Below are 25,203 nucleotides of genomic sequence, written 5' to 3'. Positions count from 1 at the left end.
CTCCAAGCACAACTTGAGGCCAATTTCTCTTGTCCTGTTGCCTGCTGCTTTGGAGATGAGACTGAGCCCTCACATGTGTACAACCTCCTGTCAGGTGGTTGTGGAGAAGGTCCTCCTGGGCCTCCTTTTTTTAGGCTAAACAATCCCAGTTCCCTGAGACATTCCTCATAAGACCTGTTCTCTGGTCCCTTTGCCAGTTTCAATGCCCTTCTTTGGACACTTTCCAGCAAATAGTTCAATAAATTCATGGCATTTACTCTTTAAAAGAGTGTGCATATACTGCGATTTAAATTAACTCTGCCAATTAGACTTTAATTGAGTTAATATGAAGTCTTAAAGAGATTAACCATCTGTCATTTCTCAAATGATCTTAATGGAATAAGTCTTCCATATTACACATATAATTGCTACTAATTTTTGTCTTGTACATGAACTGTAGGTGGGGGGAAAAACCCTTGTAATTAAGATAAACTTTAAGTGGGCTGGCTATTGATAATTCAAGTAAATCTTATCTGTTGTCATTGTCTCATCAGATGGCCAGCCGGTCACCATGGTTCTGTAGTTCTATACCAAATCAATGAGCAGGAGACAGAAGGCCAAAGTAATTTCAATTTTTGAATGCAGAGACATCAAAAGGGAAAAATACCTAATATATTATCTTTATTGAAATTGTTTTAATTTAATCTGGGTTCACAAGTTCTTTGCCCAGCAATGAATATCTGTTGCATCATGTTACAAGATAACAATTGCAGGGATGTATTCTATTTATAGTTTTGGGAACTTTTTCTGCACCTTAAAGATGGTCTCAGCTCTTCTTTTCCAGTATTGTTAGTGGATGGTTCAGGAAAACTTCCAGCATAATACTTTTCATCCCTAAGTCAGGGATGCAACTCAGTATTTTTTCCTATTTGCTATTGGATTGGATTATGATTTTTTTTTCTTATATCTTTGCAGAATATGGATACTCAAGGCAAATATTGGGAAGACATGCAGTATGCATGTAGGAAATTCTATATAGACATTTATTTTTAATCATAAAATACAGGAAGGATAGATGCTGATGTTGCATAGTGTGAATGAGGAGGCAGGTGCCACACATTGTGGACAGCATATTAAATTTTACTAAGTTCAGCAAGAATCTCTGCACAGATAACAAATTTGGTAAGACAGGTCCCCAGCTGTCACTGCATTGAGATGCATCACAGCATCTAGTGGGTCCAGATCAGTTTATGTCACCAGTCTCACTCTGTAGGGTGCAATACTTCACCCTAGATACCCTTCTGAAGTAAAGTTTTTCTCAAACAAGCTACATGGAGTATTTTGAAATAGTATTTCAAAATAAATCTGAATAAAATAAAATAAAATTCTTCACCTTTACTGTATGTGCCTATATATATATATATACATAGATATATATGTCTGTATATACATATATACATGTCTATATATGCACATATATGTATATGTATGCATGTATATATATTTTTGTGTATATAATGTATTTGCACACACAAATATGCAAAAGTAAATCAATTGCATCAACACATAATTTTTACCTTTTTAAGTTGTCTGTGTCATAAAAACTATTTAATGAGATGTTTTTATGCACTTACTGTTGTTTGTAGCAAATTACTGTAGCAAATTTTGGAGTTAAAATTTTGTCTCTATTTAGAAAGATCTCATTCCAGAGGTAGTTTAGTCAATATAAATAGAGTATTTAAAACTTTGTTTGATTCACAGAACAGAGATATTATGAATTTTAGCACTGTTGAGCATGAGTCCTGGACAGTGCAAAACTGATTTCAGAAATATTAGATAATAAAGCTTTAGAATTCACTTACACCAGTGCATTTGGTCTAAATATGTTTATGCAAGTTCAGGTTGGGAAATGATAAAAATTTCTCTGAAAAAAAAAAAAAATATTTTTTTGACTCTGTAATACTATTGTCCTGAGCCTGTTCCTATCTCCATTATAGTGTGCAGTTAAATAAGTATAGAATGTTCAATAAATGTGTCACATGATTTCTAAACATTTTTGAAATAAATGGCCTTGAGAAATAAAATTTTAACATGTCTAAATTAGGCAAATATTTTTTCTAGACTGGTTTTTGAACTTAAAAACCATATTGCAGGTTATCTTTTAATGATTCTTCAATAAATTGTTTTTTTGTGTCTTTGTAACGTGTGGTCCTGTCTGCTTCTGCAGTTTCTGATTTGGTATTTAAGATTGCTCAACTCAGGTTCTGCAATTATCTCCTGTTTCTTTTAAGGTGGCTTTCCAAGTGTTTGAATAAAAAAATAAACCAAAGTGATAAGCATGAATGAATGAGTTATGAACAGACCACCACCCTTTTTATTAATAAGTATTTCTGTTTTAATAAAGTTGAACAATCTGTCTTGTTATCAGTAGTGATAAGCCCTGTTTCTGGTGGTCTCTTTAAATTTGTGTGGATAGCATGCCAAGTACTGAAAGATGTAGTGACATGGTTTATGTACAGGATTTTTTCAGATGTAAGCAGTCCATGAAAGAGCCATTCAGTGTAAGCTGTCTGCTCTGTTCGATGTCACTGGAGAAAGCAATATGAAGAAACACCGTGTTCAAATGGTTTTTAATTGTGTTATTGAAGCTAAGATCAGATGATACAGAGAAACAAATTTAGATGGATTGCAAAACCCACTGATCCTTTTTTTTTTTTTTCTGATTTGTTTGTATTCCAATAATATAAAAATCTCCTTTAATTGAATGACAGATTTTGTCCTAAACATTTCTCTGAAACATTTTCCTCCTAAAAATGACATGTAAACTTCAATTCAGGAATCATTTATCAGACCATGAATTTTTCATGAGTCAGTAATACGTGATTTCAATAAAAATAGAGCTAAAGTTTGAGCAGATAACCACAGAAGAAGTAGTGATGGCTGTTTCAATACAGTTTGTACAGAAGCATACTCCATGAACTTTGTTACAAGAGGATAAGAAACCCCAAAGCTTATGCAGAGTTGGATACCAGGCATATTGTCTCTGCATCCAAGTCCTGCTATTTAGGTGATGGAAAGTTAATTTTATTGGTACTGTATGCTTTGAGGAAAAAAAAAAAAATCCATCTTCAAAGACTCAGTAGTTTTTCTTACCCCCAAAAAAGCAAGTGTTAGGAAGGCACACTCAAATGTGGCAGTCATCTCTTTATATGAAGGATATCCATCTGTGCAAATGCTCTTCAAGGCTCTGCTCCTGTAAACCTTAGTGGGCTTTCAAAGCTGCTCCAGACACACACATAGAGCCCTTCCTGCTGCTGTGGCAGCCTGCAATCACCTGCTACCCTCTAATATACTCTTTTCCCTCCTTAGGGTTGCTGTACATGCCAGGGGTGCTTCTGCATTCCTAAGGCATAAGATGGATGACTATGCTTCCTCTTCGAGCATGATGCTTAATTTGTCAAATGTAATTATTTAAGCTGAATTTACCAGTGTGATGTATTCTTTCTCCTTCGATACCAAGATAATGGATTTGCAGGGTATTTTGGCCTGCTGAATAAGTTTCACACTTTCCCATAGTTATTTTCTTCTTGTGTGTTATTTAAAATTACGAAATAGTTAATACTTAATATTTAAATTAAAAACATATTTAAACAATATAATAATATTAATATAAAGTAAGAAAGCCAGGTTACTGTTACAAAATAGATTATACTTTTGAACCTAATTTGCATGACCATTACTTTATTTCTCTACTATGGAGTGGTTTCACATAAATACTGTTTCAGCCAGCATAAGAGATTTCACTATGTTAGGAGGTCAGAGTCAAATATTGTTAAGTGGATTTTAGGCAGGCTGGATCATTTGGTGAACAATAACAATTTTAGTTATTCATGCTGAGAGCAAAATAATTAAATCTCATGCTGGAGGGCAGAGGCCTGCAGCCTGTGCTCTGCAGCATCCAGTGAGGGTTGAAGAGAGCATGATTGGTGATACATGAGACACAAGTCCTTGTTTAGAAGAGGCATATTAGATTAATATTATTAAAAACCAAACAAATACTCAACAACAGCAATCCCACAAAAATAAAACTAAACTTGTGCAGCATTTAAAATTTATTAGTTATATTGAGGTGAATGTTTCCTCCTTTTAAACAACAGGTCTTTGCCATTACTAAAGGAAAATTTGCTTCTACTGATGGATTGGATATGTGCCACTCTGCCAGTTTTATACTCCTACAGGTTATGGCCGCTATTGAAATAGCATGTTGAAAATTTCCATAGTGATTTGCAAATGTTAAGAAATTAATTTTCCTGACAACTCAGTGGGGTATGTGCAGCCATTATTTATAAAGAGGAAGATTCAGAGCAGCATTCCCCATCAAAGTGGGCGAAGAAAGAGCATCTGATTCCAGACTTAAGACTTGTGTTAAGAAGCCAGAACTGGTCTAAGCTGCACTAACAAAATTCACTAAAACCTAGGCAGAATGATAGCTATGAAAACTTCACATGCAGGTTAGTCTACGTGTGCTGATTAAAATTGGATATCTTTATGTTCCCCAAACAGCTGTTTTTCCTGAAATTTAAATTTCAGGCTCTGAAATTATATGTGGATAGATTAATACTGTTGATTTAACAAAAATGCAAGGAGTATTTTCAGAAGATGGAAGCATTTTATTTTGACTCCTACAGACTAAGATGCTTCATTTTGAAAATAATAGAGCTTTTCATGTATCATTTTGGAATGACACTTTAAGGCATCTTATTTTAAAATTCCATTTACCATTACTTTAAAACCACAAACTAAAACATTAAGATGTTCTGTAACCTAAATACTTAAGCAATGCTTTTTTCTTCAGATTAAGTAGTGCACTGCAAGCCAATACAAAATCACATTCTCCAGACTGTTAATTTATTCCCAAAAGGGATATTTCCTAATATGTCCTAGTCACCAGACTGAGGAGTCTCATCCATCACACTCCAGTGTTAGGACATGCTGTGCTAGAAGCCCCTTGAAAAGCAGGCAGACCTCTGATTCCAGGTTGTTTCTTTCATCTAAATAAAGTGCTTTGTATGGGCTGAGGGGAGGGAAAATGGGCTGCACTTGGAAGACCTGCCTTCTGCTAACCATGGCGTTTGCAGTTGGGAGCGTGCGTCTCGCACCATTAGTCAGCTTTCTGAAGGAAACCCGTAGAATCCCACATAAGATCAACCTGCATGAATAAATTATACAGTAGAAGTAGCATATGGTTTTTCAGTATGCTAGCCAGCTCTTCGGTAAATGTTTATGAGAATACTGTAGCCCACATAGAAAGTGTAATGATGGTGGCTCCCTGTTAATGGAAGTGGAATTATGCTGCAGTGCTGTTATCACATACTAGTATGGGATAAAAATAGATACCCTGGCTATCCTATGGTTACATGTTCACATAGCTAGCCCTATTGCCAGTAAATACTACTGTGTTTCTCTCTTTTTAATCTGGAAACCTATGCAAAGCTCCTATTTTGTTGTGGTTTTAAAAATTCAGGACCATCCCGTTCTTGCTTCCCTTTTCAGAGCATGACGAATGTGTAACGAACCAGCACAACTGTGATGAAAATGCACTCTGTTTCAACACCGTGGGCGGGCACAACTGCGTCTGCAAGCCAGGTTACACAGGAAATGGTACCATCTGCAAAGGTAAGCTGCTGGAAACCTGAATGAAATGCTCTGTCATTGGTGATGCAGTGCTGGTCATTTGCCTTGAACAAGACAGACAAAATGCCAGGCTAGGCACTTGGGTCCTTCACTTATATGATCTTCACAGGCATATATACACTGACTATGCATTTGGCACTTTGCAGTAATTTGAAGATGATGCATAGATAGTAGGCTCTAAAATTTGAAGTAGTTATGTTTCATTTTTTGTGTCAGCAGTTTCTATATATGGTATACCATTCAAGGAAGCCCAAAGTTACCAAGAAACTTACATCTATGAAAACATTGTCAGATTTACATTGTCCATGGTCAGTGATTGCTATTTTATTTGGGTGAGCTAAAAATTGTTTGGTATGTTTTGATATCGTAAGTGAGAAAAGCAGTAGACACGGGCATACAAAACTTTCACTACAAGTGAGGCAGTGTCATGTTTTCTAACATTCCGGTTCACTGCTAAATATTAGAACTAAAATTTCTAGTGTTAAAAAGATGCTTTCCCAGAGGTACAATGCTGCTTTTATTCCTATTGCATTTCACATCAGAAGAAATTATACTTGGTAGCTGGGCCTAGATCCTTGGAATCTCTCAAGCTCTGACTACAGGATATAGAGAATGCTTGAAAATAAAAGTATTGTAGCTGTAGGGGAATGAGCTCAGATGTGGGAAGTGGGACAAATGCAGCACTATCATAGCCAGTGTTCCTTGAGGTTGGGCCTCAGTGCTCTTGATCTTTTAGATGTCAGAATCTAGGAGTCCAGAGTTAACATTGGTAATGTCACATAGATACCTTCTGCTGCTCTATTGCCAAATAATTCCTTTAATTGATATGTCTGATTAAGGTCTTAGCTATTCAATCACCTAATTAACAGTACAATTTTTCTATATATACTAAAGATAAGCTCTTAGTAAAACATGGCATCCTGGTTCACTTCCAGTCAAACACATGAGTAGAGGGAGGTGTGTCAGCAAATATGTCCTTTTGTGCTGGGCTCCCTTGGGAATAAGAAGAAAGTCTTATTCTGATGAGGTTTAAACCCAAAACATCTTCTTTAAGAAGAACACAGCTCACTCCTGTGCTGTGCTTGGTAGTAGTCCTAAATTCTTCTGCTGGAGGTGAGCCAGCTACTAAAAGATTCTTTGGGTCAAAGAGAAGGTGCATAATCCTGTAGCACTGTGTTCAGCTCTTCTGAGTAAGAGCTCTGACTGCAGATCTGACAGTTCAGAATGCACCTGGCCCCACTGTGAAAGAAAAGTATATCCCTGCCATCCCTCCTCAATATTGGGAAGGCAGTATGCAGGAGAAGGCTCTAAAAGTGTGTATTGAAATGTGAGACATGCACTTCTCTGCAGCCCTGTCTTGCATACCAGTGTCCTTCAAAGAGACCTGGATACTCCTCTTGCCCCCATGTCTTTGGCAGCTTTTCATGCACTGTGCTGCCAGCTGCAGTCCTGTGCACCATGCAGTCCTGGATCGGGAAGCTTAGGTGTCTCTGTGACAATGGTCTCGCACCACAAAGCTGGTGTCTCAAAACTGAGAGCTGGATAGCTCAAATCTGTAACAGTTTTCTCTCAGGTGAGCGAGAAGACTTCATCAATGGTGCTGTTACACAGAGCAGCTGCAAAGCAAAGCCTGGCACCTCTGGCTGGTTACAAGTGCAGGGCTAGACCAGTGCCCTGAAGCAACTCTTTATGTTGGTTATAAGTTCCAGATGCCTAGTCTTACCTACAGTTTCTTCTGGCCAGAGCATTTCCAATTCCATATTGCAGGTACAATCAGAACAACAGCTACTATGTTTTCAAGCAGAACTTGTTGCATTTCTGGGTCCAAAGAAGTGGCATGCACTCCTGGAGAGCACTACATCAAAATATGTAAGCGCAGCATGCCAAAGAACAAACCCAAGGATTGACTTTAAGCTGTAAATGCTAAAAGTTTCAAAGTTCTTCAGAATTCCTTGAGACAAAATTAGTATTTTTATTGTTTCTCTTAAATTGCTTAATAAAGGACTGAGGTAACCAGACAGTTTAATATTCAGTTGTGCCTATTATGTTCAGGCCTTTATTTGGGTGGCAGAACAGACCAGCACTGCCCTAGGAAGGGTCTGTTCCAAGGGAAGATGTTGTCTTTCATTGCTTCCCAGTGCATGCAAAGGAGCACATATGGGAGCTGTTGTCTTCAGATGATTTACTCTAATCTCCTTCTGTAGCTTGTCAGCCCATCTGGCCAGTGAGGCAGGGGGGCCATAAACCATCTCTTTGTGACCTCTATCCTTTGGAGAAGGCAGTCTCCGCACTCCGTGCCACACAGGCGGCGTTCTGTGCCAGCCTGCTGGCAGACTGTGTCCACCTGCAGGATTGCTGAGTGTGATTCTCTTACCCATACATTGTATTTTGCATTTTGCAGCATTTTGCAAAGACGGGTGTAGGAACGGAGGAGCCTGTATTGCTTCCAATGTGTGTGCCTGTCCACAAGGCTTCACTGGGCCTAGCTGTGAAACTGGTAAGATTATAATTTAATTTACAATGAAGATAATCCAAGGAGGATATTTGAAGTAATCCAAGAATAAAGGAGAATTTAAGGTTATGCCCTAAAAGAGGAAGCTGTCACTAAAACGTTATTCACTTTTCTTATATGCTTCCCAGGAGAATATATTACAGCAATTCTAATTAGAAGCACATGGACTGCAAAAATTAGAACATGAATTAAGACATCTTGGGTTTTGATGTTTCATAATTAATAAGATTATTATGGACTTGCTTTTCACCTCAAATGGCCTTTGGTGTGTCATATAAATAACAGATAATCTGACATCTGGAAATAAATTTGAGTAACTGATTACTTTTGTGCTGTATATGTGTTCCTGGTTCAGTAATCCACCTTCATTTGCGACATTATTTGAAGACTTGTTATTAACCCACTTTACTCAGTGTTAAAGCAAGTTTCAGTGTTTCTACTGCTTTTATCTCCTTTCACAAGCATTCCTTTATCTTCCCCTGCTACCCTTGAGGATGGCAGTACCACAAGGCTTTGTTTTAGAACTTTAAGTCTTGGATCTAATCAAATTATATTGCCCAGCAGAGTATGTAGAATGTTAATTCTTAGCATTTCAAGTGCCTGTAAATAATTTTTCAAAGTTCAAATTAATAGCTTCAGCACCTTTATTGCTGCAGAATTTTAAAATGCATTCTAAGCATACTTGCCTCCAGGAGGTAAAGGGAGAAAGCTTTCTTAGATTAATTTGCTTCAGTATGCCCAATAAAAGGGCAGTCTGCCACCTGTGATTGACTATTGTTGCTGTTCTATATTGCTTTCAATAAATCTTCCAAACAGTGGAAAAGAGGTCATTTGAGCAAGTATTGCTTTCATCTAACTTGTAAACATATCTTGTTTAATGAAAAACACAGGCCAGTCTGAATTCTGTATTATCTGGTCTATTGGAGAGGTGAGAAATGTGGTTGTTTTCATTCTTCTGTATTTGATCAGATATTCCCACAGAGCACATGAGGGATACTGTGTGAAAAGCAGTATCCTAATTGCTCATCTATTTCTAAAACAATGTTGAAAGAGCAATTTTTCAAGTATTGCTCACTATTTCACAGCCTGTACATACCATTGTGCAGGGTACCAAGTTCTCTCCATTGTAACACTGCTTGGAACAAATTGTATGCTAAGATACTGCTCAAGTATTAAATCAGTTAATGTGTTTTAGTGATAGCTGTCTTATATGCTCTTTGAACCACTCTCTTGTTCTCAACTAAATATAACATGGATAGTTTCAAAGTGCATAATCATCTTTTGCAGCTTTATACTCCTATCTGAAGTGTGTAGACTAGAAGCATATTCTCTTTAGTCTCATTCAATAGTAAATATTAATGGCCGCTGTCAAAAAGAGATCTCACTGGCTTTTTAGAATTGACCCTGGAAGTCCTGTTTGTAGTCCCTTCTTTATAGGACAATCCAGGGACATTCAGTCCCCAGTTCAGTAAATTCAAGTACCTTAAACTAACTTAAATTAGATTAACTGCATTCAGCCCCAAATGTCCTTCAAAAGAATCTGAACTGCTAGCCTAACTTCCCATCCTTCCTGCCCTTCAGGAAATACATAGGGAGGCAGGCACAGGCTTGGAGCACATCTTGTGCCTTTCTGAATACTTGATCTCAATGTTTAGCATCAGGTTAGTATGGTGGTGATCTGATAATCACATAGCTAGTGATAATATTGCTATGATGTGGAGCCAATTTGCCAGCCCAGTTTCATAGCTCAGTTTTCCGAGGAGAAGACCCTCTCTCCTGTTTAATTTCTTTTGCTCATGGTATTTTTTTCCTACTGCAGAAATAAATAATGCTAAAAGTCAGCCACAGGAGCACAGGTCTGGTCACCTCATGTGGAGACTAATATGCAGAGTAGGATTACCATCTACTTGTGCGTGGCTTTGAAACATACAGTCTGAAATATGGTGAGAGTGGCAAATGGAAGAAATATCTGGTGGCTAAATAGTAAAAGCTGATTTTTTCTGAGACAGCACTGTAAGAAAAAGGGTGCTGTATACAGCTATTAAAAGAAAACTGGAGCTTCAAACAGTACACTCATAGTGAATGTAGCAGAGTTTGCTGAAGGTACTTCTCGTTAGGCTTGAAATGTTTTTTACTACAAATAATTTATGCTGGAAGCTTCCCTTTGAACAGTCTATATCTACAAAGATGATGCAATCTTCTCTAGGCAGATGTCTTCCATTGCGATCGCATACAGAGAAGGGGAGGATTCATGTAAAGTTGCCAAATCAATTTTAAAATTTCACATCACATACTTCTGTTTATGATGCACTTATTTTAAAACTGCTTATTGAAGAATCTTGGGATTTTAAACTTAAAATATACAGTTATGTAGACATTGTTGGCAGCTGCTGAACTTGTGAATTAATTAGCAGGAGACTGAGTCCACATCCCAACAATAACCTAGAAAATGCAATCATCAGTTCTTACCATTTCTTTCTGTAAAAGGTGGTTTAAGAATTCTGTTTAAATTATTTCTCAGAATCATAGAAAAGAAAGGATGAAGATGGAAGGGACCTCTGGAGAGCAGGGTCAAATACAGCTGGCTTCTACAGGTGGCTTACAGGACTGTGCCCTGTTGGATTTTGAGTGTTTTCAGCATTGGAGACTCCACAAGTTCTCTGGGAAGCCAATTCCAGTTTTCAATCACCCTCAGAGTACAAAAAAATTATTTTCATTATGTTCACATAAAATTTGCCATGTCCCTAGTCCCTTTTCTGGACATGACTGAGAGTTTCTAGCTTCTCTTAATGCTGTTAGGTATTCATACACAATTATAAGTTTCCCCTCAGCCTTTTCATTTCCAGGCTGAACATCTAGTCTCTATTAGCCTCTGCTGGTATGACAGATGCTCTGCTCCGTTAATCATCTTCATTACACTGCACTGGATTTCCTCCATGTCTCTCCTCTACTACGGAAAGCAGTGCAAGATCCAGCACTCCAGAGAGGATCCAGCACTCCAGAGAGGATCCAGCATGAAATAGGGGGCCATGATCATGTCCCATGACCTACTGGCAATACTCTTCCTAATGCAACTCTGTTGTCCACTTTTGCTGCAAGTGCACAATGCTGCCTCATGTTCAGCTCATGTCTACCAGCACCTCCAGATTGGTTTCTATCAAGTAGCTTTTCCACTGCCCTTCTAGTGCCTGAGGTTGTTTCTTAATAGTTGTTTCTTAATAGTTGTAGGACTTTGCATTTCCGTCTGAACTTGAAGATATTCCCAGTGGCCAGTTTCTCCAGCCTGTTTAGGTCCCTCTTAATGTCACCAAAACTATCTGGTGTACTAACTCATCCTCCAAGTTTCCTATCATCTGAAAACATCCTGAGGGTGCTGTCTGCCTTATTGTGAAGAGGTTAAGCAGTCCTGGCCCAGCACTTGTTTACCTGGGTGTATGTTGATAAATTACTTGTTTCCAAATGGATGTTGTACATCTGATCAGAGCTCTCTGAGGCTGGGGACTCTTCAGATTTTCTGTCTATCTCACTGTCCATTTATTTAGCCTGCACTTTTTAGCTTGTCTCAAGATGTCATATGAGTATCAAAGACTTTGCTAAGATAACCAACATGTACTGCTCTTCTCCTGTTTACCAAACCTAGTCATCTACTTTAGAAGGTTATCAGGTTGGTCAGGCATGATTTCCTCTTCATAAATTGGCGTTGACTATTTCAAATTACTTTCTTGTCCTTAATCTGTTCAGAGGATACTATTATCTTCCCAGGGGTGGAGGTGGGGCTGACTAATCTGTAGTTCCCTAGATCCTTGCCTTCTTCAAAGATAGGAAAGACATTTGCTTTCTTCCATTTCTGAGGAGCTTCTTTCAGTCACCCTGACCTTTCAAAGACAGTTCAGGTTGGCCTCAAGTGTGACATGGTCCGGCTTCCTCAGCACTCCTGGGTGCATCAAATCAGGTTTGATTGACTTGTGTTTTTTTCCTGTTTATTTAGATATTGATCCTTCTCCACCATGGGTAGATGTGTCTTGACACAATTTTCCACTGGTCTTGGTGACCTGGGACACCTGAAGGCAAATCTTACCTAAAAAGACCAAAGTGAAGAAGGCGTTGAGCACCTCATTGTTTAGAATTTCCTTTCCAAAACTCATCCTTGCATACTCAGTCAGTATCCATATTTCTCCCAAAGCCTGAGAGGGATGATGCTGTCCATGCTTAGGTCCTCCCTGTGCAGCCTAAACTCAGTGCAGCTTTTGCAAAGAGAAGTGAAGTTCTGTGTAAGTAAGAATGGTTTCATAAATTTTTTTTATTCCAAAATGGTACTTTTGGGGCGTCAGTAGGAGTCTCATTTCTTTTGTAGATATAATAAGAAGAATCAACTCTTACTGCTGGCTGGCTATTTCAGTGTGCAATATTCACTGTGGACTGTCTTGCAGTTAACAGAGCACAGAGCTGTTTCAACACCTTTGAATGATCTGTTGGGAGCCTTTTAGATTAATGATGACCTGTGCCATGTGGAAATGGACAGTGGAAGGAGGCAGCAGGTGGAAGAATCATATGCAGATATATCAGCTAATACCAGCTCTTTAAAAAATTGGTATTAAGCTGTAAAAATTAGGCTAAAAGTAATCAAGTCACAATAAGGAGTGGGAGAATTTCTATGTCTCCTCCCAAAGGATATCGATTGAGACATTATTAATGTTGGGGATACATTCATTGGCTTAGGGAGGCAGGGTTTACATATTAAAAAAAAAGTTTTATAAGGTACGCCAGCAGTTTATCAAGTAGAGCAGCTTTCTGCAATGCAGAAATAAGACTACAAGTAAATCTAAATGTATTTATGTCTGGTAAACTTTTTCAAAATACTTGACTTAATACTGTTGTCTTTGATTGGAAATTTATGAATTCTTCAATTGGCATTTTAAAGTGCTGTCTTAAATTGTATTTGAAGTGTGTTATATTTAGAACTCAGAACAGGATGACTGTGTTAGATTTGCTTGATGTTACTGCAACTCTCCTTTAATCTGGTGACAGAGCTTTAGGAGTGGACCTGCTCTCCTACTATATATGCATATCTGCTAGTGTATGCATACAAGATTACTGCATTTTTGCTGCTTGTCAGCTTCTTTTTTTGTTTCCACACTTGTTTTGTGCTTTGAGTTTTCCTATGGACAGCTTTTAATTATGCATGAGATAAAAAAGCAGAGTTTGTTGCTAGTAGTGTTTTGATGTAGTTTTTGTTAACAGGTGGCTGCAAGTTTTTTGGTGATTTTCTGCTGTTTGAATTTCCTGCTAATGAATTTTCCTTGGTTATTGCAGGAATCATGCCCACCTGTTACTAAACAATCAATTTCAAGCTGCTGTAAATAAGCTGGCAGACAATGCTGTTACCTTTGAAAGCAACAGTTGAGAAAAAATTTAGCTTAGAGATTCTACATTAATTCAGCCATACATTATTACTAACATTTGGCTTAATTAAAGATGTAACTGAATTTATGGAAAAAAATGGTGGTAATGGATGAGGATGAGATGACCCTCTCTCACCTGAGCTCTTATCAGAAATAGCCAGTCAAGGAAAATATATTATTTGGATCTCTGCATTTTTTTTCTTTTCCATGTGTGGAAAACTTCCCCCTCAAGGGATGTTGCTAAAACAAATCCTTACAACATTTGTAATTCAATATGCTGAAATATGACTCAGATGAGTGGTTTTGATAAATAATTATTGTAGATCAGATCTTGTCAGTTTTGTGCTACTTTCTATATAAGCTAAATAATTAATATACATAACTATTACTCTTCTCAGCAAAACCAAATTAGTTTTTTCATGTGCACTGACCCTAATAATAACAGACCTCAGGCTATTAAAGGCTATTTTTATTTATATTTCAAAGAAAGCTTGAGAAAACCTTCTAATTATGGTTTCCCAGTTATTAGGAAAAGTATTATATTGGTATTGGAAAAGAAGACTTTGTCAAAGTAACCAGAAAGCTTGTTGAATTGGCTGAGTTTGCAAAAATGAAGTGTTTTATGAGAAAATGAAGCATAATGAGAGAACTGCTTCCATTTAAGATCTTGATCGCTTGTGTTCAGCTAAAACAACCACCATCATCTTGTGGCTAGGTAGGTTCTGAAGGTAAAGCTGTGACTCAAATAGTATTTGAAGCCTATAGAGTTTGAACCAAGGCTTTAAGAACCAAAATTACTCTTGGCAGAATTCTTCAGCTACAGTATCCATAAACTGTGAGAGTATCACAGTCAAAAACTTTCTCTGCCATTTGCTCAGTTTTAAATTACTGATAGCAGATTGGGATTTATAACAATAATACCAAGAGGCTGAAATTTGTGGTGTAAGTATGCAAGATCATGCACAAAGCTGGAGTAAGATGTATGCCCTTCATAGTCTTGCAGGGGAAGCCAGTTGTGCTAGATAACAACAAACTCTTTGAGCAGAAAGCATATTAGGGTTAATATTTTCATTCTCTGAAATCCTGAGGGGATTGCTGGGGGGCTTAGTGAAGGAACAAACAAAAGAAGAGAGCAAGAGGAATGGAATAAACATAAAGGCAATGCAGGCATGGACTGTCCAAAGCAAAAGTTGTAGGAAGAAGGCACACCTCCCCTATTTCATTCATTTTCATAGTCCACTGGACTTGTTTGGAATTTGCTGTCTTGAGTATTCAGGCTCCTGGTTTTGGGCTCCTAAGTTTGAAACATAGAAGTTAGAGGATACTTGGATACTTTTGTCAGGGAATGTTTTATTTACATTAATGATCTGAATTCAATTTGTGCAAATAAGAGGAGTGTTGAGCTACTCTATAGAGTCTGTAAAAAACTACAAACAAATAGTTCTTAAGCATGATTTGCAGCATAAAACATTTTAATAGATACCAGTGTGCCATAGGAATTCATTATGTTCTGAAAGTCAGGTTTTGGAGTCTGGCATTTCAATGACAGCAATTTTCAAAGTTTGTGAGCTATTTTAAACTTTTCCTTCGGTGCATAAAAAACCAACCAACCAAAAAAAACCCACCCAGAACAGAGCCCAAAGAAACTCAATTTTGCCTTTACTACATGTCCAGGTCATTGCTGGACTTTGTTGCTATAGCCTTGGGGAATCACTGCCATTTTTCTTCTTTGAGTACTTCCAAGTGCTCTCCATTTCCTTGGCAAGTCTCCTAGTTTCCTGCCCTTTTGAAATTTGGGTATGTGGCATGTTGGGTTGAGAGGTTTCACCTTTCCAGCTGTAGCTGAAATGTAGATAAAAACAGAGAGTTCTCAGCATCCTGTTAAAACAGGCTGAACTTTAACAGTAAATATCTAACTGTGCTTTTTATCCTTGGAAGCTGAATCTCTGAAATGAAAACCCTTCTGAATTACACTTTCATTTAATTAATATCTTCTGTGGTTTCCATTTCAGCAGAAAGAGACAGGGCCCAACTGCTAAAAATAATGTAATGATTTTGCTGAGGATGTTGAAACATGCTTTATAAATTACATCTCTGCTACATAAAGTTCCTACTCAGCTTGCACAGGCTGAGTAATGAGTAGTCTGCATTACAGTCTTGCCCTTCTCAAAGATGGCTATGTTGCATGTCAGCTACTTATTTCAGAAGCTAGAACTAGCCTTGGTTTATTGAAGTAAGGCACATAACTAGTGTGTTTAGTGTTGCCTGTAGGAAAAGCAAATCATAGAATCATGAGCAAACTTACAGAAAGAATCCTATAACATCAACTTCTGTGTCTTCTTTAAGTATAGTGGCTATCTCTAATTTAGACTAATATGTCACTATGATAAATTTCCAGTCAGTTTATATGGAACCCTAATAATGACTTTTGAATATGTAATTTGTGTCCTTCAGTCCTATCACTGAATTACTGTTATGCAATTTGAAATAAGCATCTTCAGATAGAATTTTTTTGGTGACATGAAGAGACGTTAGCAGGACATGGCTGTATGAGGTATTTCCTTACAAAGGCATATGAATGTACCAGTCACCTGAGTGATAATATTACTGCTTTCCTTGTGGTTGTAAAATTTTTTAATGCTTTCAAAATATAAAGTGACTTTTGAAATTTAAAAAAGAACTTGTAAGGAGTAGACTAAACTCAACACAGTGATTTGCACAGTCACTTTACTATAATTTTTGTGTTGCCCAGGGTGAAAACTATTAAATTTTACTTTCTGAGCCACTGTATGTAGTAGCTACTTAGGCACTGTATGTGCATAAGAGCAATGACTCAAATACTGAACTGGGCTCCCATGAACTATGTAATCCAATATCTTGGTGGTGTCACCGAGTCCTTTCAGAACTTGGAAATTATATATATATTTTTTTTTTTTTACTTGCCTCAATTTCAAAGAAATAATTTCTCAGAACAGTAATTCTAGGAATTTGGATTTCTGCACTGCTTACATACCTCTAGTTAATGTAGTTTTCTGATGTACTGCATGGGGCACAATATCTGTATCTGTTCCTGACTCTCCAGTCAGGAGAGATAAATAGGGAGAAATAGCCTCACTCACAGAGCGTGACTGTTCCAGGTAGACAGGCCTAATTTGTACTGTCAAATCTGATATTCTTAGAAAGTTTCTGAAAAATCTCATTTGGCTGCTCTAGAACAGAGAGTGCTTTTCCTGTAGTCCTCTTGATAAACCTTACATAAATTATGAGGTTAGGAGCCATCATCTTTCCAGCTTCTGTTCTGTTGATAAGCTATACAGTATGTAACTGTGTTGTACCTTTTCCCCTTCTTAAATACACTATCCCAGCTTAGGCTTGGCCGGTGGCAGGTCCATTGTAGAGGGGGCTGGCTTTGGCTCTGTTGGATATGGGGGAAGCTTCTGATAGCTTCTCATAGCAGCCACTGCTGTAGCCTGTCTGCCTTAGAAAACCTGGCCTTGCAAACCCAACATAGCACCTTTGTCTTGCCTGAACATTCTCCACTCATTAGTGTGTGAAGGGCATAAAGTGGTTAAAGTTTATTCTCCAGCTCAAAAGAATTTGCAAGATCCTTTACAGAGCGTACCAGAAACTACAGTACAGAGTTTCTGCTGAAACCCTTCTCCATGAGTTTTTTTTTTTTTTTCCTCATGGAAAAAATGAATAGATTTGTAGATTTTTATTCAGAAATAAGCATAGAAACCTGAGTCTGTGATGTTTATAGTTTAGATGCAGAAAGGACAGTTGCTGAAAAAAGAATACTGCATATTCTTCAATACTAATAAAAATCTAGCAAATCATAAATTATTGTCATTTCAATTGTTATTATAATTTCAGCAAACATCAGCTAGCTATGTTCCAATAAAAGCCAAGTCTTTGTATTTACTATTAAGAGGAAGCTCAAAACAGAAAAAGAAGACGTGGTTGGCAATCTCAGAAACTGTGTTCAGCTGGAGAGTATGCCTTTCTTGCAAGGAATGCTCTATGTTAACAATATTCCAAAAGTTAATTAAGGCTACAGAAAAATAGACATGTACAGCCAATGGGTCGGTTGCAAACTTGACATAAATGGTATCGATAAGCTGTTTGTGAGATTCTGAAACTCATTGTGTTTGTGTACAAAACAACTTCCTGCTCTTCCCTTTTTCCAAATATTTTCCTTGAAAATGTATAATAATATGAAGTTAATGACTAGTGCTGGTGCTATATCAAACTAATATTTCAAGTATCATAAAAATCAAACATCCTTAGAGGCCAGCAGAACAGTAGGGGGGCTGTTATACTTCTACAAAAAACACTTGTGGTCTACATTGTAAGATCTGTGTGAAATGATGCAAGACTTGAATCACAGTATCAAAAAAAAAAACAACATAGAATGGTTTAGATTAGAAGGGATCTTTAAGACCATCTAGTTCCAGCCCCCCTGCCATTGGCAGGGACACTTTTCCCTATACCAGGTTGCTCAGAGCTCTGTCTAACCTGGCCTTGAACACCTTCAGGAATGGGCATCTCTGGGCAGCTTCTCTGGGCAACGTCTTCCAGGGCCTTGCCACCTTCATAGTAAATAACTTCTTCCTAACATCTGATTTACACCAACTCTCAGTTTTCAAGCCATTTCCCTTTGTTCTGTCACTACATGCCCTTTGTAAATAGTCTTTTCCAATCTTTCCTTTAAGTTCCCTTCAGGTAGTAGAAGGCCACAATTAGGTTATCCTGAATTCTTCTCTTTTCCTGGTTGAAAAATTCCAATTCTCTCAGCCTTTCCTCGCAGGAGAAGTGCTTCATCCCCCTAATCGTTTTGCTGGATCTCCTCTGGATTCACCCCAGCAGGCCAATGTCCTCCTTGTGGTGGGGACCCCATAGCTGGCTGCAGCACTGCAGGTGGGGTCTCTCCAGAGTGGAGTAGAGGGGCAGAGTAGGGGCAGAATCACCTCCCTTGACTGTCTAATCACATCTCTTTTGATGCAGCCCAGGATATGTTTGGCTTTCTGGGCCATGCCCAGCTTTGGTTCTCCAGGTCATGTCCAGCCTCTCCTCCCCCAGCAGGGCTGCCCTCGGTCTGTTCATCCCCAGCCTGTGCTGACACCAGGGACTGCCCCAGTCCAGGTGCAGCACCTTGCACTTGGTCTTGTCAAACCCCATGAGATTCCCATGGGCTCACTGCTCAGGCCTGTCCAGGTCCCTCTGGACGGCATCCTGTGCTTCAGGTGTGTCAGCTGCACCACTTGGCTCCTTGTCATCTGCAAATGTGCTGAGGGAGAGCTCGATCCCTTCATCCCTGTCATTTCTGAAGGCATGAAATACCATCAGCCCCTATACAGACAATTACTACCAGTGAGTGTCCTTGTGAATTCTATGCTCTATTTGTATTACCAAATAAAGCAGGTGGGAGAGTAAGGGCAAGGGGGGTAGATGGAGCCCCACTTTCTCCTCATTTCAGATTTGGAATCAAGCCACATGAGGAAAATTGAGTAGGTGAAAAAGTTTCCATAAGAAGACAGTAGCAGAAGTCCAGGTAGAGTGTAAGTAATCTCATTTTTTTCTCCCCTTGCCCCTGTGTTACAATAGCTGAGAGAAAACATCGTGGGGTTTATAGCATATTGTTTGTCAGTGGAAGTACAGTGAATTTGTAAAACCTAAAAAAATCCCTTTGACCTTCAAGGAGGACATATTCAAAAATGTCTATCTCATTATATAGAAAAAAAAAGTTTAAAACTTGTATTTGAGAGTAAACAAATGAGATCTGCAGCAAGCAAGGAGGTAAGCCAGGATTCTGCAGATCAGATACTTTTGCCTGGCTGCAGTGTTTGAAAGGAAGGTCACTCTTCCTGTTCTCACCTGAATTTTTCTCAGATAGGAAAAAGAACCTCAAAAATAGCAGTGAGACAAGGACTTTAGAAGCTTGGAATGTTTGTTTGCTTTACTTTGCTTTACATTTTTATTTATAATTATTCACAAAGAAAATGTTTGACAGAATTTAAACAAAAAATGCCCATATTGAATTTAATGCACATTCTGGATTTAGGCATGAATCCTGCTTACCTCATCCTTTCAGTTTTATAGCTAAAGATGCCTTGCTGCTTCATTCTTCTGTGGTTTTTTTCTCCATATCCCTTGCCTGACAGTTTCTTGGGTGCATATAATTTCTTTCCTCCCTCAGTGTCAAGTTTTAAATCACAAAATATTTTTTTCTTTGCTGAAGAGTCACGTATTGATACTTACCTTTTTCTCTTTATATCTTTCTTTAGCTTGTTGCAAAACTACGGTCATATATGTAGCAGCTTAAGAAAAAGAAGAAAAGGGGAGAAAGAAGCCAGGGAAGACAGAATAGTACAAAAAAGCTCTAAGGAGACAGGATTTTATTGTTATTTAAAAAAAAAAAAAATCTAAATGAATCCACTACTTAGCTATTTGCTATGGGGAAAAAAGTCCTTTATTAAACATGAAAGCTAAAGTTTCAGCTACATTCTTAAAATACAGTGGGCTATATATAGAATGTGAATAGTGCAGCTGGGCAGCATTATAATAGAATTTTCTTCTGTTATATAAGGTAGATAGGGATGACCTTCATCACTCACTGTAAGCTCTCTCATGAATTATGAGTCATTCAACTATTAGCGGAATTAAAATCTATAACACTGTCAGTCATTGTCCTGTATCCCTATGGAGCTCTTCCTTTTGCTGTCAACATGTGGACATCTGCAGTCTGTACATATCATGCCAATGATATGTTTATAGGCCAAGCAGAGAAATAGTGATTTAGTTTTAAGCTGTTTTTACAGCTTTTGCATATTTATATTGAGAATATTTATTGTTTTCTTGATGAGTTGTCAACTGTAGATGAAAGAATGATGTGTGTGGGTTTTTTCCCTTTTTTTTTGTGCTTCAGCAATTTTACCTTATGTAAAATCTCCACATGCTTTGACAGTTCAGGAGTAGCCTGAACTTAGTTGTCTGTGGCCTAAGAGTCCTGGTAAGAAGCCACTGCTAATAAAAATAGGTAAGAATGTCTTAAACTTTAGCACACATATACTATGTGCAGTACCCTGACTAAAGAGTAGAGAACTATGGTAGGAGACCAGCTCAAATCAGGGTGTCAAAAACACTTCCTAGTTCCCCAAACTGAGTTTGTTTGAGGGCTCTTTTGTTTGTTTTCCATAATTTGCCTCTGAACTAAATGCTTAGAAACTTACTGTAATTCTTAACAGATCAGAGCTGATCTGAAACAACCTTTTACAAGGCTAAGAATATGCTGGTGGCATCAGTCTTTTGCATGAAAACATCCTAATTCATGGTTATGACTGACTTGGCTCCTCACTTGAGGAAACCCAAGACCTTTTGTCAGTACACTGTGCAAGGGAAGGCTTCCTTCACACTCTCTGGAAAAAAAAAGTAACATTTGGCAAACCTAGCTCTTCTCTTTTCAAATTAGTTCCCTTTCGTTTAGAACTCTTGGCAGCTGCCAACTAGTGTGTTAGTCCTGTTTCTCATGAGCAGATGAAGTGATGTGACTTTCAGATGCTAGTGGTATCTAAAACAGGTATGTCAAGGTATAAAAGTGTTTTTGCTATCTTGGAGAAAATAAGTACTTTTCTTTTTCAAGCTAGGGCTAATAAGAAAACAGAAGCATGTGTTACAGTTAACATGAGATGCTGTACTGAGAATGTTGAACTCTGTGGAAACAAAACCATCTCTGTCAACAACTACAAATAGAGGCCCAATTCCTCTCAATTAGTCTTTCTAATGAGGATTGGCAGGATCAGTGTCACACAATAGAGCTGAAAAATAAATTATTCTTATTTTAAAGTATTCATGAATGCACCTAGTTCATCATGGCCAATTAGGTGCTCTGAATTTCAATTTGTATTTGCTACACGTACACTTCCTTTGATGATACAGAGTATGCAATGGGAGGCATAGTTTCAATTATTGGTGTGATCTGTGATTGATCAATTTTTCACAACAAAGAATTGTTAGCAGGGCCACATGGTGAAGCAGTCAGTGGAAAATTCCCTTTGATAACGTTTCTGTCTAATTTTGGAGCACTGCCACTGCCACACATGAAATACCAACACGATTGAATTTCTTATTGCTGGCATTTAGCAGGACCTATGGGGGTGTGCAGAAATCAATGGGGGATCAGGAGTCTGGAAAATTGCATACTTGAAGAATTAATGAACTATAATTCTGTATTACATTCTCAATCACATTTTGCTTCCTTTTCATTAATGTAACTAAATTAGTTTTCCATGGACAGGGTACTTTATAAACTGCAATCATGGTCTTGCTGGGATTAAAATGAAAAAAAAAAGAGACCTGTTATAATAGTAGCTATTTTTTCATGCAACATGACAGTTGGAAATTTTTAGTGAAGAACATATCATCTGCAGCACTGACTCCACCTGTCGAATCAATTTTGAAATGACTTAACCATAAGTTCTGCTAGATCTGGGAGGTGTTGAGATAGAAGCAGCAATTCCAAAGACATTCCAAATACGGGCCTTATTCATTATTCAGGGGAGCAGGGAAAGGAAGTGTCATATTCTTTACTCTTCTCTGAAGGCTGTATCTGAGATAACTGGTGTTTCTAGTGCTGTGTAGAGAAAGTTCTTCTGCTCATGGAACTGTTATGGTAGGATAGAATTGTGGGTGACTCCTCTCCTTGCTGTGTCCCATGGGCCATCTGTAATCTTGCCCTTTATGATTTAAACTTGTAACTGAATAAAATGTTAGGATGAAATTGTAATTAAAATCAAGAATATTCTATGGTTTAATGACATTTTTGGTGTGAGAAACATGTCCTAGTACTCAAAATATGATACCATATCTTTAAAGTGTTCCTCAAACGTGACAAATCAGAGTGAGATTGTAAACAAAATCAGGCTCTAGGACTGTGACTGACAAAGGAAGAAAGTTCTTTTTGGAGTCAGGTGCAGTGTTAGAAAAAAAAAGGAGCTGATCAATCTTTACAAAATAATTTAAAAGTTATTCCAAACAAGTTGTCACTGATATCTTCCTGGATTATGGCAGCATTCTTAGCCACTACATTCTTGAGGGTTTTATTCCTCTTTATGATATTTATATGCATATGGTGTATGAGAATGTAGTGGGATGGGAATCCCAAAATTCCTACTGTTTTGTTTTAACAGTTGCAAAGCTCCAGTATATTGAACTACTTTCAGGATTTTACATTTCTCCACCTTGGCATGTTTTTTGCAAAAGATCTCGAATCAAAAGGTCTGGTTGAACAGGAGAGTCTTCTCAAGTATCATCATATTAGAAATCTGTTGCCACAAAAAACCAATGCAGACACTTTTTGATTCTTAAAAGTGAGAAATGGGACTCTAGAATTTGCAGTAGAGATGAACCCTTTTCAAGACTAGTCCAGAAAATTGAGTAACTGATAGCAAATACTTCATGTACTACAGTGAACTTTCATTTAGTCCTACTGAATAAGGCCTTTTCCTCCTTCCATATGTATTTACTAAAAATAGATAACCCAGACATTATCCTTATACTCCTTATCCTATATTCTGTTATCTGAGCATCAATCTGAATAGTTGAAACCTTTTACATACAAGACATAATATCCTTGAAATTGTATTGGCATATGCAAAGGCATATCAGAGTCTGACTATTCCAAATGTACCCATGAAAAGACTCCACGTATTGAAGATATATCTGTTTAAGCAGCTTCCAAGTCTCCTAAACCACTTCTTCAGTGATCTGTTGCGGAAATTATTTTTCTTTCAGTTGTTTTCACTGTATTTATACTATATACGGGGCTGGATGTGGATGGCTCAGGAGGTCAGTGTTAGGCTGGAAAGGCTGTTGTCATTCAAATGAGATCACAAATTTAGGCTGAGTCAGGAGTGACTGAACATTTTGGAAGATGCTGGCTGCTCATTAATCTTTGTAACCATATCCAATGACAAAACCCAGTTAGCACTGGGAAAGAATATTGCAATTGGGAGTCTCTATTAATTGGCAGTCTTAGCTATGTGCCATATATTATTCTGTCACAAAAAACCTTCCAGTGTGGAGACAGCTGACTTGTAAATATACACAGCTTCCAATTTGTGGTGTTGACTTCTGGACAAGAAAGGACTTTGGTTTGTATTGACCTGGATAAAGCAATTAAAGACAGAAAATATTTATGGACTGTGTTGTGCTCTGTCTCTCTTAAGTTTGTAATGCAGGCTTTTCTAAGAGAAGGATTTGGTGATTAACATTTAAGTCTTGAAGTGAGTAATATAAAATGGTAGCAACACCCCTCCCCTACACCATGGTTCTTTGTTGAGTGCAGCTTGACTACATTAGAGCTTGGTCCTGTTGCTGAATAAAAGAGAACTGCTATCTTTCTAATTGGCAATTTTATACCACTTTCAGTCTTCAAAAAGCCCTATTATACAGAAATTCTCTAATAATATGAAACTGACAGCTAGTTCTCCTTTTCTTCTTTTTATACCAGTGGATAATTTGCTAATGATATTATTTTACTCTTCAGGGAGCAGAGTTTTCTCAGTGTTCCCAAGAGAAAAGGGTATAATAGCCAAAACTGTTGTCACGGTTAAGGAAGAGAGTGATCCTGAGGTATAAGGAAGATATTTGGGAGATCAAATGTCATGTCAAGGGGAGCTAGGGATATACAGCTCTTACTTTCAAAATGCCTTTGATTTTGTGTCTATTTTATTAGAGTAAGGCCTCAGCAAAAAAAGTTTAAAATTTTGAGTTGAAAAATGGGTTACAAAATGTGAAAAAAAAAAGGCTGACTAGCATATGTGAAAATATAAAGCCTTTTTCTAACTTTCTTTTATAAAGTAATATTTCATTTTCCATGTTTTTCTAGTACAGCATCAAACAGGACTTCATTACCACTGATAGTATTCCATATAGCCCACTGATAGACCATAGCCACTGGCCAAGCAAAACTTCAATCAAAAAGTTTTTATTTTCTTGTCAGCTCACACCTCTGACTGAGCAGCTGCAAGATGATTCATCCAAGAAAATTTCACCATTGGACAGGGGGAAATTATTTCTGTCTGCTTTTCCCATACTAATAAGATAATTTCAGTTGTAGATACTTTTGCAGCACTTCCTGAGCCATTCTATGTCTATTTGAAAACAGAAATATTTTTATCCAAATGTCAAGAAATTCTTCCATTAATTCGGTACTTTTGCTTTGTAAGACACATTTCTGCTGTGGTTTCCTATTTTACAGAGTTGCAACAGTCATATTTTGTGCCATTACAGAGCACGTGTCTACTAGAATTAGTAAACAGCATTAGGTGAGAATTAAAACAAAATTCTGTGCATAAGGAACATCTATATTCTGAAACCTGCTGGCACATGTTTAAGATGTCATTGGCCTAAAAAGTTAGTGGTAAGAAGTGTTTTGGATTTCTTTTCTTTGCTTCAAAATCCTGAAAGGAGTAATGGCTTATTCAGCATGGATGCAGCAATGGTTCCAATGCAATGGCAATCAATCTGTGGGGAGTAAGACATTCTTCAAGACCTGCAGTGTGCTTCCATACATGCTTACGATGAGGCTTTCTTATGTAATTCCACTCCAACTTTGCA

The 25,203-nt window shown here is 37.7% G+C and overlaps 1 protein-coding gene across 3 annotated transcripts in view; it reads left to right on the top strand.

Annotated features, from left to right (window-relative positions):
• The window catches only part of NELL2 (neural EGFL like 2), a 134,172-nt gene that overhangs the window by 88,298 nt on the left and 20,671 nt on the right, over nt 1–25,203 (top strand). For all 3 annotated transcript variants that reach the window (XM_085570257.1, XM_021545322.4, XM_021545323.4), the window contains 2 exons: nt 5,533–5,655; nt 8,075–8,170. In XM_085570257.1, the coding sequence (XP_085426383.1) occupies nt 5,533–5,655; nt 8,075–8,170 (219 nt within the window). The remainder of the gene's footprint in view (nt 1–5,532; nt 5,656–8,074; nt 8,171–25,203) is intronic.

This window comes from Lonchura striata, chromosome 1A (genome assembly GCF_050655825.1).
Source record: "Lonchura striata isolate lonStrDom1 chromosome 1A, ASM5065582v1, whole genome shotgun sequence".
NCBI classification, from domain to species: Eukaryota; Metazoa; Chordata; class Aves; order Passeriformes; family Estrildidae; genus Lonchura; species Lonchura striata.
This window is presented reverse-complemented; position numbering and strand designations above follow the sequence as displayed.